The sequence below is a fragment of the Talpa occidentalis genome, unplaced genomic scaffold (genome assembly GCF_014898055.3).
Source record: "Talpa occidentalis isolate TD23 unplaced genomic scaffold, MPIMG_talOcc4v2.1 talOcc4.11, whole genome shotgun sequence".
Classification (NCBI taxonomy): Eukaryota; Metazoa; Chordata; class Mammalia; order Eulipotyphla; family Talpidae; genus Talpa; species Talpa occidentalis.
The window spans coordinates 2,725,571-2,743,915 of NW_023601104.1; the positions used below are offsets into that span (position 1 = coordinate 2,725,571).

The 18,345-nt window shown below is 60.9% G+C and overlaps 1 protein-coding gene across 1 annotated transcript; it reads right to left on the reverse strand.

The window, feature by feature from the left end:
* Nucleotides 1-332: 332 nt before the first annotated feature.
* CSK (C-terminal Src kinase) lies at nt 333-18,030 on the reverse strand. Its single transcript, XM_037502101.2, has 13 exons — nt 17,974-18,030; nt 5,069-5,148; nt 4,611-4,724; nt 4,398-4,510; nt 3,839-4,058; nt 2,963-3,056; nt 2,730-2,795; nt 2,553-2,652; nt 2,374-2,464; nt 1,859-1,932; nt 1,578-1,773; nt 1,384-1,470; nt 333-1,140 (listed from the first exon to the last, which is right to left on the reverse strand). Exons 2-13 carry the CDS (start codon nt 5,081-5,083, stop codon nt 958-960), a joined length of 1,353 nt encoding a protein of 450 aa, XP_037357998.1. The 5' UTR covers nt 5,084-5,148; nt 17,974-18,030; the 3' UTR covers nt 333-957.
* Nucleotides 18,031-18,345: the final 315 nt, after the last annotated feature.

Here is an 18,345-nt window from a genome sequence, read left to right on the forward strand (position 1 = left end):
CAGTCCTTGGCTCCAGCCCTCCGGTACTGCAGCCTGAACAATCCGGCAGAAGAGGCGGCCAGGACCCCGCCAGGCATACCCTGCAGTAGGGGCCCCGGAGCCTGGAGGGTCCAGGGCCCAGGCTGGGCGGCAGCAGGACAGAGGAGGGCGGGCAGTGGGCGCTCCCCATGGCAGACACAGGACACTCGCTCGTGCAGCTGACACAAAGCGGCGGCCACACCTCCCGGCCGTGCTCCCCGCCCCGCCCCACTCACAGGGAAGCACAGCCCCACTCACAGAGACAGGGGGATGGACAAGATGGACAGGGATGAGGAGCTGGGCGGGACTGGCGGGCTCGGCGGAGGAAGCGCCGAGGCCGGGCAGCGGTGTCCTCACGGAGTGGTTTATTACGGGTCCATCTCACAAGGCAGGTGGGCGGGCGGCAGCGGACACGAGCTCCAAGCCCCTGACAGACGTCTGCCCGGGCGCATGCAAACAGTGCAGCACGGTCAAGCGCAAACACGGGGCGACCGAGGCGACACGGGACACGAACACGGAATGGGGAACAAGGCTGGGGCGATGGGTCCCTAGAGAGGGGCCTGGCCTCCCCAACCCTCATGGGCAGGGCAGGAAAAATAAGATTCGTACTTCTTGTAAAATGCCCATTTGCAGGGTATTTTCTTTCTCCTTATCTTGAAAAATCATAAAAAATAAACACGCGGAAAAAAATCTCAAAAAAGGAAAGGAATAAAACTCTAAGAAGGTGAGAAGGGAGGCCGGAGCAGCCTGGCCACGTGGGGGCGTCTGCCTTCCGCTCCTCGGCCTCCTCCCTTCAGGCCCTTCGGTGGGTCCGTAAGAAGCTGCCAGGCCTGGGTGGGGCCCCCGGGGGCCGGAGGGGGCACGGGCTGGGACGGAGCACAGAGCCCCAGCGCAGGCACCAGGTCCACAGTCTGTCCGGGCCAGTCCCTGCGGCCGCGGTCACAGGTGCAGCTCGTGCGTCTTGATGTGCTCCAGCTGCTCCCGCAGCTGCAGGAAGGAGGGCCGCGTGGCGGCATCCAGATGCCAGCAGTTCTTCATGACGTCGTAGACCGCGGGTGGGCACCCGTCGGGGGCGTCCATCTTGTAGCCCTTCTCCACCCGAGGGACGACGTCCTTCAGGGGCTACGGGGGAGGGGGGGGGCGATGTGAGTGGGCACGGGGCCCCCAGCTAGAGGGGACCCGTCCTCGGCATCCCCCCTCAGGCTCCCCTTTGGCTCTGCTGCAGACCCTGCTCCAGCAAGAGGCCTGGAAGCTCCAGGGCAGGGCTGCGACTTCCAGGCCCGGGACTGAGGCGCAGGCAGAGAAGCCCACCCCTGCCAGCCTTCCCCGCTCTCGTGCCTGCGGGGCCCCAGAGCCCACACTTACAATTCTTGGATAAGGCACTCGCCCAAAGGAGTAGATTTCCCAGAGGAGGATTCCAAAACTCCACACATCAGACTTGGTGGAGAATTTCTGCCGTGGGGATGGGAGAGGCGGTGTCAGATCCTGGGAATCTGGGGTGGTGGTGACCCTGGACCCCCATCCACCGCTGCTCAAGTCCTGGAGGGAGGCCCACCCACCTTCTCTCTCAAGGCCTCGGGGGCTGTCCACTTGACCGGCAGCTTGCCCGTGTCCTGGGTGCTGGAGGCTTCCTTGGTGAGGCCAAAGTCACTGACCTTGGCCACGTTGTCCTCGGACACCAGCACGTTTCGGGCAGCCAGGTCCCGGTGCACGAAGTTGTTGCCCTCCAGGTATTCCATGGCCTCACAGACATCTCTGGGGATGAGCCAGCCACAGGTCGCCTCAGTTGGGGCTCCTTTTGAAGGGTGGGGCCCCCCACCCCCGGGGCTGCTTCACTCACAGCGAGAACTTGAGGAGACAGTCTCCGCCCAGCACCGACCGACCCCGCGACCGCAGATAATCCACCAGGCTCCCCTGGGGCGAGACAGACAGACCACAGGTCAGACCTGCCCTCCAGCCCCCGGGAACAGTGAGCCCGGGCTGAGCACACCATGCCACCCAAGGGTGGCGCGAGGGGCGCGGGGAGGGCTCAGGACCTCTCTTGCGCACGAAGGCTAGAGCCTCCATGCTGGACACTGCCCAGCGTGTTCCCGGGACTGCCTCCTCGTCCTCACACAGCTCTGAGATAACCTTTGCAATTTTCTCCATTTCTCAGTCGAGGAAGCGGAGAGTAAGGGAGCTGATGTGACTTCTCCAAGGCCAGAGTGACCCATGAGCCAGGACCAAGGACTAGCCCTGGTGATTCAGAGCTCACTTGGCAAGAGGCCCAGGGCGCAGGGAGGGCTCGGGGCCCTGGGGTGCCCGCGTGCAAGCGCTCGGCCCCAGCGTGGGGGAGGGCGGGGGGCAGGCACACACCTTGGCCATGTACTCAGTGACGATGTAGAGCCCGCTCTTCTCCTCCAGGATCACACCCAGCAGCTGCACCAGGTTGCTGTGCCGCAGTTGCCTGGGGCAGGACGGGGTGGTCAGAGAGGGCCAAGTCCCCTCCCCTGCTGGCAGAGGCACCCACCACGCCCACCCGCGCCCCAACTCACGTCATGACCGAGGCTTCAGCCAGGAAGGCCTGGGCGGTGGCGTCATTCTTAATGCACTTGACAGCGACTTTGTTCCCTCGGTAATCACCCAGCATCACGTCTGGCAGAGAGAGTGTGGGTGTGACGGGTCCCCCATGTCCCTCAGCCCCTCCCAGGGTACCCACTCCTTCCACTCACCTCCAAACTCCCCCTTCCCGATGGTCTGCAGCAGCTTCAGGTCCTTCATATTCAACGCCCAGCCGCCTGGGGGTGGGAGGGTAATGAGGCTGTTGAAGCCAGAGCAGGGGTGGCAGAGGCCGACTGGAATGGAGCGTGTGGGGCTCTCCGGGGCCTCTGGCATGGGGACACCGAGGAAGCCCGGCAGGAGGAGGAAACAGGTGAATGAAAAGGGGGTGCAGGCGGGTGCTCACCACGTAAGAACTCGTCCTGGGCGGCCACCGTGCCCTCCATGACCTTTGGTTTGATGAGGCGAGTGCAGAGTCCGTCCGCATCCGAGGTGTAGTGCTGGCGAGGGAGGCGGGCGCTCAGAGCCAGTCTAGGGGCTCAGAGCCAGTCTGGGCGCCCCTTAGCCCTGCACATGCACCCCCCAGGCCTGACCACCAGAGGGCAGTAGAGGATGGCACCACCCAGGCCAGCGCTGCCATGGGTGGGGAGGCACGGCTTCCTACTTCTGACCCAACAACTGCCAAAGAGGCTGCGGATTCAGACACTCGGCCCACTTCCCATGCCACCCCAGGGTGCTGGAAGGACACCAGGTTGTTGCTACCACTCTGGGCCTCACAGGCATCCCAGGGTAGAGGGCAAGCCCTGGATCACTGTAGATACCAGCCTCCAGCCAGTTATGCCCAGGACCCTCCCTGCCACAGGCTACGCCAGGTCAGCAGGCGGAGAAGGTGAGAGCGTGTGTGGGTGTACGGGAGGCATCCAGGAGGCTGCCAGATGCCCGGTATGCCAGGGCTGGCAGAGCTGGCCCCGAGAACTGCAGGGAAATGAGGACACAGCTGTGCAGGTACAGGAGCCCAGGGAACCCGGTCGTCGAAGCGCAGCTCATGAAGTGAAGCTTACGCGCTTGGATGTACACTTCTGAGGTCAGACAAGTTCTAGTCCTGGCACCTGCAATTTATAGCTGTGTGACCTCGGGTGGGTCCCAACTGCTCTGAACCTCCATTTCCTGGCCTGTGAAATAGGGGAGAGCCACCCTCCCTGAGGCGACACTGTGGGCTCAGAGTAGCAGCAGACGCGCCGCTGAGGGAGGAGGCCTGGCTCACGGAGGACGCCCGGCTCACCTCCACCAGCTGCATGAGGTTCTCGAAGTACACCTCCTCGTCGATGCTGAGCTTGCTGGAGTGGTACATGATGCGGTAGTGCTCCACCTTGCCTTCGCAGCTCACACACAGCGTGTAGTCCCCGGGGTAGTTGGTGCTCTCTCGCACCAGAAACAGGCCTGTCTCTGGTGGGCACAGAAGCCGCTCTGCCTGCTCTCGCGTGATCTTGCCGTGGAACCAGCTGAGGACGACAGGCCAGGGGTCACGGTGGCCCCAGGTACTGACCCCGCCTCCCCAGACAGCGGCCGGGCTCCACGCTCTGAAGGCCCCTCCTCAGCTCACTGGCGCAGGCGGGCAATGGCATCTGTCTTGGGTTTCCCTGGCCTCCTTCCATCCACCCTCCTAACCCCGTCCTCCTCGGGGGCCAGCACTCAACTCACGCCCTTCCCCTCACGTGGACAAGCTCTTCTAGACATTCCAGCCACCTACTTGGGAACCCGTTTTCCTGCTTCTCTCTTGGGGGGCCCAGGACTCCTCATCTGCCTTCCTCCCCAGCCCTGGCCCCTCCTCGAGTACTCACGGCATGAGGCTGAGTTTGGTGCCCGCCTTCACACCCTCACGTTTCTGGACGTAGTTGGCGGGGATGATGCCCTCACGGCCCACCTTATTCTTGGCTTTGTACCAGTTGGGGTCCTGGAGAGGGCAGAGCAGACGTGCGCTTAGCTCCATCTTCCCTGGCAGGGGAAGCAGGACCCAGAGCGGGGAAGGGTGGGGGCATCAGGTCCCTGGTTACCTTGGTGACAGCCACAATGGTGAGCACATCTCCTTTGCAGAAGGGAAGATCCTGCTCTGCAGTGCCGTGGAAATTGTACTTGGCAATGCATTCTGTACCGGACGGCCAGGCGGCCTGCGGGGCAGGTGACGGGTGGGTGGGTGCAGCCCGGGGCCCCTCTCCACCCATCTGTCCACACACCCCAAGGCCGCAGCCTCTTGGTGGCCTCGGAGAGCCTGGGTGAAGTGCCCACCTCCTGAGAACTCGGGGTCTCTGCAGCGGAGATCCCCTTACTGACTCAGACCTGGGCTCCCAGGCAGGGGCCTGCCTCTGACAGTGCAGCTGGAGCTCTACCCTGCTCAGAGCCCGGGCCGGGACAGCCGGCAGGGAAAGTGGGGAGTGGAGCCATCTGAGCTCCAGCACGCTCTTGAGCTCGGCACCCCTGGGGGTGTTGCCCGAGACGCCCGCCCTGGTGGTACCTGTATCGCTGACATCTTCTCAGAAGATCTGGCGTCCCCGTGTCACAGGAAGGCCGACCTGTCACTTGGTACCATGAGAGCTGTGGGAAGATCAGGAAGGAGGCAAGATGGCTCCCCAAGCCACCGAGACCCCACTCCTTCCCACGGCGATGTGAGCAGATGCCAAGGGCTTGCAGGGCTGGAGTAGGAGCCAGGGAGATTCTCTTGTCTGAGGGCGCCACGGAGGGGAGGAGGCCCTCACAAATAGAGGGGCCACCAACCCTACGCTCAGAGGGGATCTTCCAGGCCAACAGAAGGGAGAACAGGGGTGAAGGATGCTCGGGGGTGAGCGTGGAAAGGGATCCCAGAGCAGCTCTGCGACTCGGAGGTGCTGCGGTCACTCGTGCTTTGTGGGCCTCTTCACTCCCTCTCCCACAGAATCTGGCCCAGGCAACGCAGCCAAGATCAAACACATACCGACCCCTCCGCCTGGTCACCCCTCTCTCTGCACACACCCAAGAGAAACCGGCATGAGCAGGAGAGCACCCCCGGGGCACCCATCATGATGCTCAGACTGGAGCTGGCCGCGCCTGCGGGAGGCAGACGGCTGCTGTGTGCAGAACAGCCCGCCACGCGGGGTGGACGCGCCACTGGGGTAGGAGACGGCACCGACGCGTCTCAGACAACACTGAGAAAGGAGCCACACAGAGCAGTGCAGGCCGCGTGAGTCCACTGGTGTGAAGCCGTGGTGAAGAGATGATCACCCTTGGGCTACTGGGAGGGGTGGGGAAGCCCCTCTGGCAACCTGCCGAGCTGAACCCTTATGATCAGTGCACTTTGCCGTGCATGTCTACTTCCATAGAGCTGGCCACCCCCGCACCCCTGCCAAAAGCTACCCCGGCCCACAGCCCCCCTTGAGATCAGCCAGCCAACCACCAGTACCACCCTGGACTAAGGAATCAGTGGGCTGGATTAATGTTTTTGTTTAACAGATGAAGAAACTGAGGTTGACACAACGTCAGTGACTTCTCCATGGTCACAGATTTGGAAGAGAAATTCCCTGCACTTCATCCCCAGGATCACTTGACAGGATGAGGAGGTCTGGGGACTGGCCTGACAGCCGCAGACATTACCACATACCCCAGGCCAAGCAGTGGGAGAAGACATTTGAGAGCAAGGGCCTGAAAGAGTGAGGCGAGCAAGGCCGGCAGAGCTTAGGTGGGCTTCCTGGAGGAGGGAGCACTGAGGCCGAGCCCTGAAGACTGAAGGTAGAGGGCTGTCGGGACAGCCTGAGCAAGTTGCTGGGGCAGAGGTAGGCATAGTCGTGAGAACACAGACAGCTGGAAGGCCCAAGGTGAGGGGAGGCTGGGAGACACTCTGCCCACCTAGGGTGCCAAGACCCCAAGTTTCCAGAGTCTACCCCAGAGCATGGTGTCGGTCTGCTGCAGGTTTTGGTGGGCCTGCCTGGCATGAAACTTGCAGGGTGACAGGGGCTCCCATACCAATGTGGGGAACCAGGGTTTGCTTCTGCGGGGCCTGGGGGGGCATCAGTGAGGAGAGTCTGCACTGGGGACTAGAGGAGCTGGGAACCACCACCGATTCTAGGCTTCACTCCCGCTGCCACAGTGAGGCAGACTTGGCTCTGTCCAGTGGGCAATACGGGCAAGTGACCTGACCTCCTTACCCCGAAAGGTGGGGACAGCACCGGCCCCAGCAATGGGCCGTGGAAGGAGTAGAGAGACCCCAGAAAGGGAAGTGTCTGGCGCAGGCTCTGGCATGCACCCCATCCTCTCCCCAGGACAAAAGGGCTTCCCTTCCTCCCAGAACACACGGCACGTCCTGTCCCCAGAGGCCAGCCTGTCCACCTGTGTCCAGACACAGAGACCGGGGCCCAAGGAGGATGAGCCTGGACTCCCCACCCATATTCACAAGACTGAGCCCCATGATGACAAGAACCAGCTCCTAGCCTCCTGTGGCCCTCACTATGGGAAGTCATGAGCTCTTCTTACCTTCATTTTTACCTCAGAAAGCAGAAATTGAGGCTCATGACACTGAATGGCCTGCCTGAAGTCACATAGCTAATTAGGGGTGACAGTTCGGACCTTGAACCGGGGTCACATCACACCGGGTTTGGCTAGGCCCCTAAGCTTCAGGTCCTTCTAGACAGGGGCTCTGCTAGCTCTCCACATTCCCAGGCCTCCCCCTTCCTCCCAAAACTCTGCCACGGAGGAGGGAGGAGGGTGCGGAGGCTGTGGCGTGGTTAGTCACCCGCCCAGCTGTCAGTTTGCAAACACTCCCTTCCAGGCCTGCAGCTGCTGCCACCGCCTCCCCACTGACTTGATGATAATAATAAAAATAATAACAGTCCTGTTTTCTGAGCACTTATTCTGTGCCAGGCCCTGTCCTCGGCACATTATGGCTTATCCAATGCTCTAAAGCTCGGAGTGAGGCTATTATTAGCCCCATTTTACAGATGGGGACCCCGAAGAGGCCAAGGGGCCAAACAGCCTGGCCTAAGTCAGGCTTCAAGTGGACATGCTGCCCAACTCAGCGGTCACGACCCAGCCCTAAGCGCTCCCTGGTCCAGCCTTAAGCACCCGCACTGTGGCCGAGAGCTGGGGGCGAGGACTGCACTGGCCTACAGGAGGGGCCTACAGGAGCATGTGAGGAAGAGGGAGAAATATGCAGAGCCCAGGAGGAGGGGCTAGCCCAGGACGGGTCAGGGCCGCTTCCTGGAGGTGCTGGGCTTTGACCAGGGAAGATCTGGAAAGGAGAGACAGGAACTAACGTCTCCCTTTTGCTGCACTTGAGATTTCGGGACCCGCTTTCCGCCCCTGTACAATGGGCTGGTGTTAACCCCTCTGTTTCCGGGGCTGCTCTGAGAACTGGAACTGCTACCGCTCAGCACCAGGACCAAATCTGGCGTTGGCAGAGAAGCCCTGCTGGCAGGGAGCCCCTCTCAGATGGCTCCTCCCAGTGGTGCCCACGCTGATACCCCTGGTCCAGCGGGGACATCTCTCTCCAAGTCAAAAGCTAAGAGCTAAGAGCCGGAGTGGCTGGGAGTGGTTACTACACCCCAGTCCCTGGCCAGGCCCCGATCAGGCCCAGCAGGTCCTTCTAGGGTGATGTGGGCCTGGACCCAGGCCATGGGGAAGGCAGTGCGGCGGCCCTGTCTGGGAATGGGAGTGCTGAGTTCTGCTCTAGCTCGACCACCAACTCGCCAAGTGACCCTGGGACAGTCCCTTGTCCTTTCTGAGACTTGCTGTCTGTCCAGCACCTCAGCCAGACCTGCTTTTCACCTGCTACTCCCAGGACATCACTCGCCACCCACCTCACTGCCCTGGCCTTTCCTCTTCACGCCTCTCTCTCCCCCCCCCCCCATGTTAAGATTTGATTTTTGTTGTACAGAAAGTAAAATGCTACTGCAGTCTCACCATGCCCAGCAGCCCCGGTCATAGCTCTCCAGCTCCGGCGAGTCTTACACGAAAACCCAACAACACTTACAATTCCATAGGGGTGAAGCCCCTGAGCTTGGTGGTGGAGTTCCAAGAGGGACTAAATGGAAGGTGGGGTGTTACAGGGACTGCCCTTTGGCTCCTGGGTGGGCATGTGTCCTGTGGTTTGTATCACAGCTACCTTTTTTCTTTCTTTTTAAAGATATTTATTCATGCACATAAGATCCGGGGTACAGGCTAGATGTGCGGGAGGGTGAGTGGATTCGCCAGAGACAGAGCGGGGAACAGAACAGGCAGACTGACGAAACACACTGCTGAGGGGAGCAGCGGGCGGCAGGAGAGGTCTGCCGCGCCATGTGGGACCCTCGCCGGCCGGATGGGATTGAACCGGCGCTGCAGAGGCTGCGGGCAGCTTCACAGCGCTGCGTTCAACCGCCTGCGCCACCAGAGGAGGCCCAATCTTTCTTTCTTTTTCTTTTTTAAACAGCTACCAAACCCGTATGTGCGGTCCGACCAATACTGACGAGGATGAAAACGAGTCAGTGGGTAGGAAGAGGACTTTGGACAGGTTGGGCAGGTTGATGAAGGTGAAGATGATGAGGACGAAGAGAAGAAAGTGGGTAAGGTGAAAAAGGAAGAGAAAAACAGACGATGAAGATTAACACCCCTTCTCTACTCAAGGACCTTCCACCCCACCTACAGGCGTGGCCCAGGGGTGTGTGTTGTTGCACAGAGTGCCTGAAAACACCAAAGCAGGACAGTCCCTGCAGTGCTGTCTGTAGTAGCAAGGGATGGGGTGACAACCCGACATCCCTAAAAGGGAACAACGCAGCTCCAGCTGCAATGGGGCAGGATGAACCTCTGGGCTCTGAGACAGACCACTCCCCTATGTCAGGGCATAAATGCTCAGGTCATTGTGGCTCCCTGGTGGCACAGGGGGATTAGCACAGCACTGTGGGGCTTTCTACAGCCTCTGCAGCATGAGTTAGATCCCCGGTCAGCCAGGGAGATACCCATAATGCGCAGCAGACCTCTCCTGACTGCCCGCTGCTCCCCTCAGCAGTGGATTTTAGTCAGTCTGCTTGTTCTGTTCCCCACTCTGTCTCTGGTGAATCCTCTCGACCTCCCACCCCACACCTCTGGCCTGTACCCCAGTTCTTGTGTGCATAAGTAAATAAACCTTTTAAAAAAAAAATAAATGCTCAGGTCATTGAAGGAAAGGTTGTCAGGGAAACAGGACAGTGACATGGCTTGCAAGGACCACCACACAGATTAATCAGAAAGAAGAAAAAGCACCTTCACAACAAGGAGCTCTGAAGTCAGCTCGTCAACAAGCACCACCACTGACAGATGAGATGGAGCCACCTGCTCCATGCATCGAGAGGGGCACACGCCATCACGGGTGGGGTGCCCACAGGGCCAGTCAACATGATGCCCCTCAGGGAGACGCGGGCAGAGCCCAAACGACTGGCCTGGGCTCTTGAAGACTCATAAAAGACAAACAAGCAAAGGCTGGGGAATGTTCTAGATTAAATAAGACACTAAAGAAGCATGCCCCAACAACACAATGGTAACTATGTGAGGCAAAGGATGTTACACCAACCTGACGGTGGTAACTGCTCTACAATGCACACGTGGCACGATGTTATCACATGGCAAGTAAACCCCAGTAAAGCTGGGGGGGAAAAACAGTTGAGGACAAGCTTCAGCAAGTGATCCTGAATTGGATTCTGGATCAGAGGGGAAGAAATGGCCATAACAATCATTTGGGAACTGGAAAAATGGAAGAGTTAGACAATATTATGGAATGAGTGTGACCCCAGTGCTGCGCTCATGTACGAGACACGCTCAAGTACTCGGGAGCGAGAGCGACATGACACTGCAACTAACACTCATCTGTTGGCAAAAAAGTCAGGGTGCATGTCTATGCGGAGAAAAATGTGAAGTTGAGCTAATGTGGCAAAATGTTAAAAACCAGCAAATCTGGAAAGGATGCATAAGCATTCATTACACTGTTATTTCAGCTTTCTCGTAGGCTTGAAACACTCAAAATAAAAGGCAGTGGGAAAAAAAAGCAAAGTTCAGGGCATCCGCAAGTCCATGAACAAGGGACCAAGGAAAGGAATGACCATCTCACAAACTGGTTGTCAAGGGAACACCCAATACCTCTCTGAACGCAGACACGTGCCGGTCATCTCTGCAAGACGGAGGCACCAGTAACAGGGAGTCTCCCAGGATGGGGGGGCGGGTATCGGGTTCAAGGGAAACTTAGCTGTTTTGTCCCTTTGGATTTTTTTTTTAAAAAATACAGTCATTACCTTTCCCTAAGCCTAAGACTGAAAATCATTTCTTGAAAACCACCTTTGCCAGGAGCCTGGTGTGGTGCCGGAGCTGGGCGGGCTGCTGGGGCTCCCCAGCCCCAGAAGCTGGCTCATCTCGGCCTGGGATGGAAAAGCTGGGGTTTGACTCCCATTCCCCGCTGGGTCCAGACTGACTACTCAGCGAGAGAGATGAATAAATGAACGAGCGGACAGATACAAGGAAGCTAGGATGGCCAGACCACACGGGGTCCCAGAGCCGACGGGACTATATTTAACCCCAAAGGGACAGCAGCCACCACCCCAACCCAAGGGGTTAGAGGACTTGAGAAGTCAATATTTCATGCTGGCTTCCTGCCCCAAACACTGCTCCCAGCAGTCCTTGTGTTGGGGTCCCTAGAACAGCCTGGGCACTGTGCCCAAGCACTGAGGTCAGTGGCCACAGTCCTAGCAGGCCTTTCTTGGGAGACCAGGCTGGCAGGGTGGGGGTGGAGGGAGAGAATTGGATGCCAGAAACTCCAGGGCTGCCCCCCTGCAGCCAAGCAGTAGCAGACCCCCGACAGCCAAGCCAGTACTGTGGGCCACAGGAAGTCAAGGGGCTCTTGCCCTGGCCCCTCACCAAAACGCCCCTGCCTAACGGGGCGTGGGAGCGTTCAGTAACTGTTTACACCCAGCTAAAAATACACACTGAAAAGGGAAGTGCACAAGAGACCTGGGGAACTTGGGGCCGTGGCCCCCAGAGACTCTGGGCCTGACACAGGACCCAGCTGGAGCCCCAGGGGGCGGGGGTAGGTCCATCTTGCCGCTTCCATTTTGAGCCAGTGTTTCAGGAGCCTCCTATGGACCTAGCCCCACGCCCGCGGGATGGGCCTGAGGGAGAAAGGGGCCCTTGGAGCCCCAGGCGCCCCACTCACGCATCTCTGCTCTGCGCCCGGACCAGACACCCAACGCGGCGCTGCTCGGTTCCTGCCCCTCACGGTCGTGTGCTCGGCAGGAAGATGGAAGGGTTCAGTGACCGGGAGGGGTGTGCCACATCAGACTGGACTAAGATTCCACATGGTGGCAAGGGGAGAGTTAATGAAGGCAGAAGAAGGCACGGGCTGGGGCTCCACGGAGGCTTCAGACCCAGGCGGAAGTTGCTGCCAGGTCACAGGACAGAGACTAGCAGAATCGGGTTTCTGATTTGGGCGCACCCCTCGGCACAAAGGCAGTGCCTGGGGAGGGCAGGGCAGCAGTCGGGCTGGTTTGGCAGCAGTGTGCCCCATCTCTGCGTCACACAGGGTGCTCGGAGGGCCCTGGCCACACACGCGGTGGGGCAGGAGGGCTCCTACTGACCAGGCCCCAGGCCCTCAGCATCCTTACTGCACAAGGCCGCGGGGCCCAGCAGCAGCAGAATGAAGCACAAGATTGTCAGGGATGCCTACACCTCCCGGGGATCCGGAAGAACTGGGAGGACGGCCCTTCTTCTGCTCCAGCGAGTCCTGCTGGACCCTCATCGCTGGGTGCCCCCTGGCCTTCGGCGCACCTCCTTCAAGGAGAGGAGAGATTTTCACGGCTGAAAAATTAAAAAACCTAATTACGGCATTACTTGGCTTTTCTCCTGCCCCCAGTGGCTCAGAGGGACCAGAAGTCCCAGCTAGCGGTTTGGGAGAAGTGGGGGCTGGCGCGGGGAGCCTCGTCCCCCAGGCACTGCTGTGGCGAGAGGCTGCCACTCCTGGCCCAGAAAGGTTTCTAATTACCGCTCAGGAGCCTAATTACCTACATGTACTGGGCGGCAGGGACTCTGGCCCCTCCAGGGCCTTCACCCAGGCCTCTGCTCCCCCAGCCCCTGAGCAGACTGTGATCTCTGCATCCGCATTTGCCTGCATTTACACAGCGCCTCAGAGCACTCACTGCCAACAGACTTTTACAAATGGTGCAACGTGCTCGTCCCTGACCCCAATGTCTCCTAGTCGCCTCGCTGGTGGACAGACTAAGGCCAGAGGCCCTGGGCTATATAGAACTTTGGTGCCCAGAACACACAGGTTCAGAAGGTGAAGCTCTGGGGTCTTGCTAGCTGCCCTGCAGGGGACACGGGGAGGGGCATATCAATACCCCACCATGACTACGAGGACAGACTGAACATGAAAGGTGCAGACCCAGCTCTGTGTCAGCAACCCAGACCTCAAAATGCTCTGGAGGTTCTACCGGCTGATCTGTTTGACAAGAAGAACCACCTCTGAGAAGGATCACCCAGCTTCTAAGCGGTAGGGCAGGAATCTGAGCTCAGATTTGTCTGAACTCATACCTCTAACCTTTCCCTGAGCAGGAGAGATGACACCCTAAAAATGGACAGACAGATGGGGGCGGTGGCATGGGGGTGGTTAGCCAGAGCTTGGCTCTCCTGCTTTGGAATCACAGGGCACATCCATGCCCACTCCCTCATCATCTGTCACATCCTGCCCCTCACAGAAAGGTAAGGAGTTTCTCCAAGGCCACACAGCAGCTGAAGTAAACAGTGGCCCTCAAAAGGGCAGATGCTTCAAATAAGACCTCTGCCCCCACCCTGCCTCTTCCTCAAATGCTTCTTGATTTTCATGGCCCTCCCCTCCAGGAAGCCTTCCTGGTTGCTCCGGCCTACGGCCTACGCAGAGCCCCAGCCTCTGAACAACCACCAGCCCTGCCAGGAAGTCAGAACCACAGACCTCCCCTAATTTACTCCTCTCTGAATCTGTCTCCCTATTGGCCGACACTGGCCCGCAGGGGAGCCCTTAGGGTGCTCCTTTCTTCTCCCCTCCAGTTTCCCAGCAGGTAGGCCAGCACAGGTCAAAGATGCCTGGGCCTGGGTGAGGACCAGGTGCTGGGCAGGGCAGGGCTGAGCAGCAGCAAGCATCAGATGACACCCAGGTTTTCACCCACCCACAGGCTTTCAATTGTGTGAAGAGAGGATGGGGGGGGGGGCAGTACCAGCAGCCTCTCGCTTGTTCCTTTAACTCTGGGCCCAGACCACAGAAGTGGGGGTGAGGCGGAGGGAAGCTGCGGTTGGAGCTCAGCCCCACTGAGGCGCACAGCTCGTGCGCGATGAGAAGCCACCCTGCTCCACGGCACCTCAGAACCAGGAAGAGAAACTGCGCAGCAGAAAGGGCGAGCCAGGCTGCGTGGGGCCCTGCCATGGGGTGCTCCCGGATGGTCACCTGACAACCCTCTTCTCCCTTCCCAGCCTCAGTGTCCCCACAGGGAAACAGGGCTGTCTTCCTGTCCTGCCAGTCTGCCCTGGTGGTGCCGTCTGCATCCGGGCAAGAGGAGACCCGTCCCCAAGAGTGGGGTGCGCCTGACTCCCCAGTGGGTTTCGGCGTCTTGTGCGAAGCAGGGGCCACTGCCCAGCTGGCCTCACGCTGCTGGCGTCTCCCGTCAGCCACACGGGGAGCACACCAGCTCTGCCTTCAGCTCTTTATTTTTAGGTCTGAATTTGACTTTAATCATTACTTAGCGGATTCTATTTCCAGCTCGCGGATGAAGGGGCCCAGAGGAGAGGAAGAAGGGAGGCAGTGCTCCCCCTTGGTGTGGGGGTGTCCCGGCTCCTCCACCCATCCTGTCCCCAACCAAGGAAGGGGGGACTAAGAAACACCCAAAGGGCTCGCCTCAGCCAGGCCGGCATCGGGGAGGGGACGTCATCCCGTGACCTCGTCGCAGGAGGGCAGCTGGCACACCCACGTCCCCCACAGCAGGACCGGGGAGGGGGACCAGGCCCAAATGCAGCAGCCAGAGTCCCAGGTCACACATCTGGGCATCTGGGGGGACTCTGCAGCGAATGGGCCACACCAGGGAGGATCCCCTGCCTAGGTTAGCTCTGAGTCACCTAGGGCAGGGAGGGCTATGGTCTCTTAGGCCCATAGGTGCCTCCAGCTGCACCTGGAGTGGCCCCCGGAGGGTACTCCCAGGTACGCTGGCCTCCACAGCAGCCAGACAAGAGGAAGCAAGGGGTACACTCTCAGGTCAGCAGGTCAGGCCCAGGGATCACCGCACAGGAGCACTGACACACAAGCCCGTTACCGGTGGCCCATGTGCCGAGTCTCCAGAATCACCTTCCCCCATACCCCCTCCCCCAGCTTCCTTTCCTCCCTCAGTCACCGGGGAAAGAGCGGGAAGATGAGGCTGGCATGTGCCCACGAATGGGGGCTCAGGATGCCTGGGTTCTTTGCTCAAGTCTGTTTCCGCAGGAGGGCTAAGAAGGCCTCCATCGGGGGCTGGCTGAGGAAGGAGCCAAAGATGGGGGCCAGGAGGCCGTCAGGCTCTCTTGTCCACTCAGCTCTGACGCTGGAGCACAGAAGCGGGGGTGAATAGGGCCTGGCCCCAGAAACCAATCAGTCAGCCCCTCTTCCCAGAACCACAGCCAGGTCGCGAACCAGGCCACCACATGTGATGGGGAGGGGGGCAGTACTGGCCAATCTCAGCCACAGGTCTTCCAGAAGGGCTCCCCAGAGACCAGCCCTGTGCTGGCGGGGTGGCCAAGCATGCTCCCCACACGTTTGGTTAGCCAGCGGTGGGCACTCCATGAACAATGCCATCTCCTCCTCCTCCTCAAGTACCAACGAGAGGCCAGGGGCTGTGCCAGGCACTTTCTGGTCCTTTGGTTAATTATTCACACTCCCCTCAGAAGCAGGTGTCTCTGTCCCTGTCGCGCACGTAAACTCTGGCTCAGAGGGACCCCCTCGCTGGTCTATACGGCATGGCTACACCTGAAGCTGGCTGCCCTCTCCAACACCCCTGGCTGGGGGCCTGCAGTGACAGTGATCACGACAGCAGCAGATGGAGAGCAATGCGCATGCTTGCTAAGCGGTCTGGGTGGGGTCGCGCGGGGCAGGGATATTTGGAATATTTTGTAGCTTTTCAGAGGCAAAGTCACACAGGCTGCATGCGTGGCAGCACAAGATGCCCTCAGACGCAGCTGTGATGGAAAGAGGTGTCGATAGCAAACGAACAGTGACGACGTAGGGAAACACACTGGAAGAGACGGGCCAGGAGTTCCAAAAATCTTAACGTCACTGCGCGGGTGAAGAAACAGTGGGTCACTCTTGCCTTGTTTTGCCTGTTTCTAAATGAAGTAGACAACACATGCGGAGTTTTCTCACAACGAGCTCAGATTTGCTTCTCTGTGACCCGTCTGCCCCTCGGCCCTGGCCCTGTAGTCAGGAACATGCAGCTGGGACCGTGGGGTGGCCCTTCCCAGCTGGCACAGCCCTCCAGACGCACAACGGTTTTACTTTACCTTCTCCTTCCCAGATCAAACTCCTCTGTTCTTTGGGGACAAAATCCCTCAGAAGATGGAGGACCCAGGCTGTCCTGCCCAATCAGGCCACTGGCCAGCTTACTGGGGCAGCCACGTCAGGCTGGATGCTGGGCTTCCGCCCCTGCCTGCGTTGTTGGCTCCAACACTGCTGTGCTGCTCTGCAGGGGCTCCACCTCTTAGGACCTGGGAACCCCCTTGCAGGGGTGCTGGAGATCACCTTCTAGCCCCCCTCACCCAAACCCAATGCAGAGCGAGGAGCAGCTACTAATGAGAGGAAGGCATCCGGCTCACCGGGTATGAACATGTCCCCACACACGTATGAGCCCAAAGCCAGATCCCTTTCCACAGAGGCCTCAGACCCCAGGCCGCACCGTTACAACTCTCTGTTGGTATAAAGCACCCAATCGTGGCAGGCTTCAGCCCAGCCCCTCAGGTTGGCAAGGCCCTTTGCCGGTGAATGGGGCTGAAGAGGGGAGCCTCGCAGGCCTACCACATCTGTGGTATGTCATGTCATGTCAACGGTGCATGTCAGGACAAACCGGAAAGCACTAAGTTAAGGGCAGAGGCCTGTGCAGTACAAAACTGCCAGCTGCCCCAAGGGGGCCCAGACCCAGCTCAGCATCCTCCAGGGAACCTCTCACCCTTCTGGAGCATTCTGCCACACTCCCAACCTCCCCGCTGCAGCCTTGACTCTACTCCTGCCAAAGCCCCGCCAAAAGAGACACTGGGAACTCCGGGGTGCAGGGAGTTTGGAAAAGGCCCTCTGGGTTTCCCTGTTCTGAAAGAGCTCCTCTGTCACTGCTGTAGGGTTCTCCCTGGGGAAGGAGGGCTATCCCCTTCCCCATCCCGATCCCACTCATGTTCTGAACCTGGCGGCTTCTAGACGGACCAAAGGTACGGAGGGCTGGTTCAGGACTGCCCACCAGGGCTGCTTCACCTCACAGTCAGGGCCACACTACAGTGGGCCCCAATGCCACCACTTCCCCTGCAGGGGCACCCGGCTTCAGCCACCAGGAGAAATTCCACGGGCACTGTCAATGCTGCCAGACCCAGGCAGAAGGGGACCGGAAGCGTTCGTCCTCCTCTCCAGGGGAGCACATGCTCAGTCTACAGGTTCCTCAGGCCAGGCTGGGGGCCCTCATCCCTGGGAGGGGGGGGTGGGGTGAAGGTGCAGCCCGGTCTCTCTACCCACAGTAGCCCGGCTCCGCAGGGCTGGGCATGAAAGGACACACAGACCAACCACGCCAGCTGCTGGGGGAGCAACTTCCCCCTCTGAGCCTCAGTTCCCTGGTCTGAGGGCAGGCGGTGAAGCCCTCCTAAGCTCCAAGGATCTGGTGGCTGGACACGCCCCTTCCTGACACCAGGTCTGGGACCCGCGGAGCCTGGGAGAACAGTCTGCCAGGAGGTGGGGACACGGCGCGAATGCCCAGTGCCACCTCCACCCAGGGCAGAGGCCCTACCCAGTGTCCCCACCCATGGGTCAGAGGTCCCTCGGCTCGGTCCTGGGAGGCCTAAGGTGACGGGCTCAGCCTCCAGCAGACTCAAAGAAGGTAGCGGGGTCCGGGGGTGCCCGGTGGGGCGCGAGGCAGGCTGGGGGGCCTGCCGGGCCCTGGGCGGGGAAGGGAAGTTCTGCAGGCCCGGTCCACGCCGCCCTCCGCCCCGGGGCTCGGGCCGGGCCCGCAGGGAGGCCGGGGCGGGCGGGCAGGCTCGGGCGCGCGGGGCAGGTGCGCGGGGCCGGCGTGCGGGGCCGGCCACTCCCTCGCCGCCCTCCCCGACGGCCGGCGGGGCTCCCCGGGGCCGGCCGGGAGGAGGGGTCCGGGGGGCTGGGGCGCGAGGCTGCGGGCTGCGGGGCCCGGGCGCGCCCCGCTGGCCCCCGGCACTCACCTGGCGCGGGGCGCTGCGGGCCTGGCCCCCGGGCTGCGGGCAGCATCCGCGGCGGGCGGGAGGTCATGCGGGGCGGGGGCGCGGGCCGGGCGGCGGGGCCGGGCGGGCGGGCGGGCGGGACAAAGCGGCGGCCGCGGTTCCGCTTCCGAGCGGGCGGCCGGGCCGGCGGGGGGCGTCGCGCCGGGGCCGGGCGGGCCGGGCGGGCCGGGCGGGCCGGGCCCGCGCTCCACGCCCCCGGGCGCCGCGGCTGCGGGCGGGCGGGCGGGCGGGACGGGGACGGGCGCCCCGACGGCGGCCGCCGCGAGCGGCCCCTGGGCCCCGGCGGCGGCGGCGGCGGCGGGTCTCGGCGGTCTCGGCGGCCGCGCGGCGCGG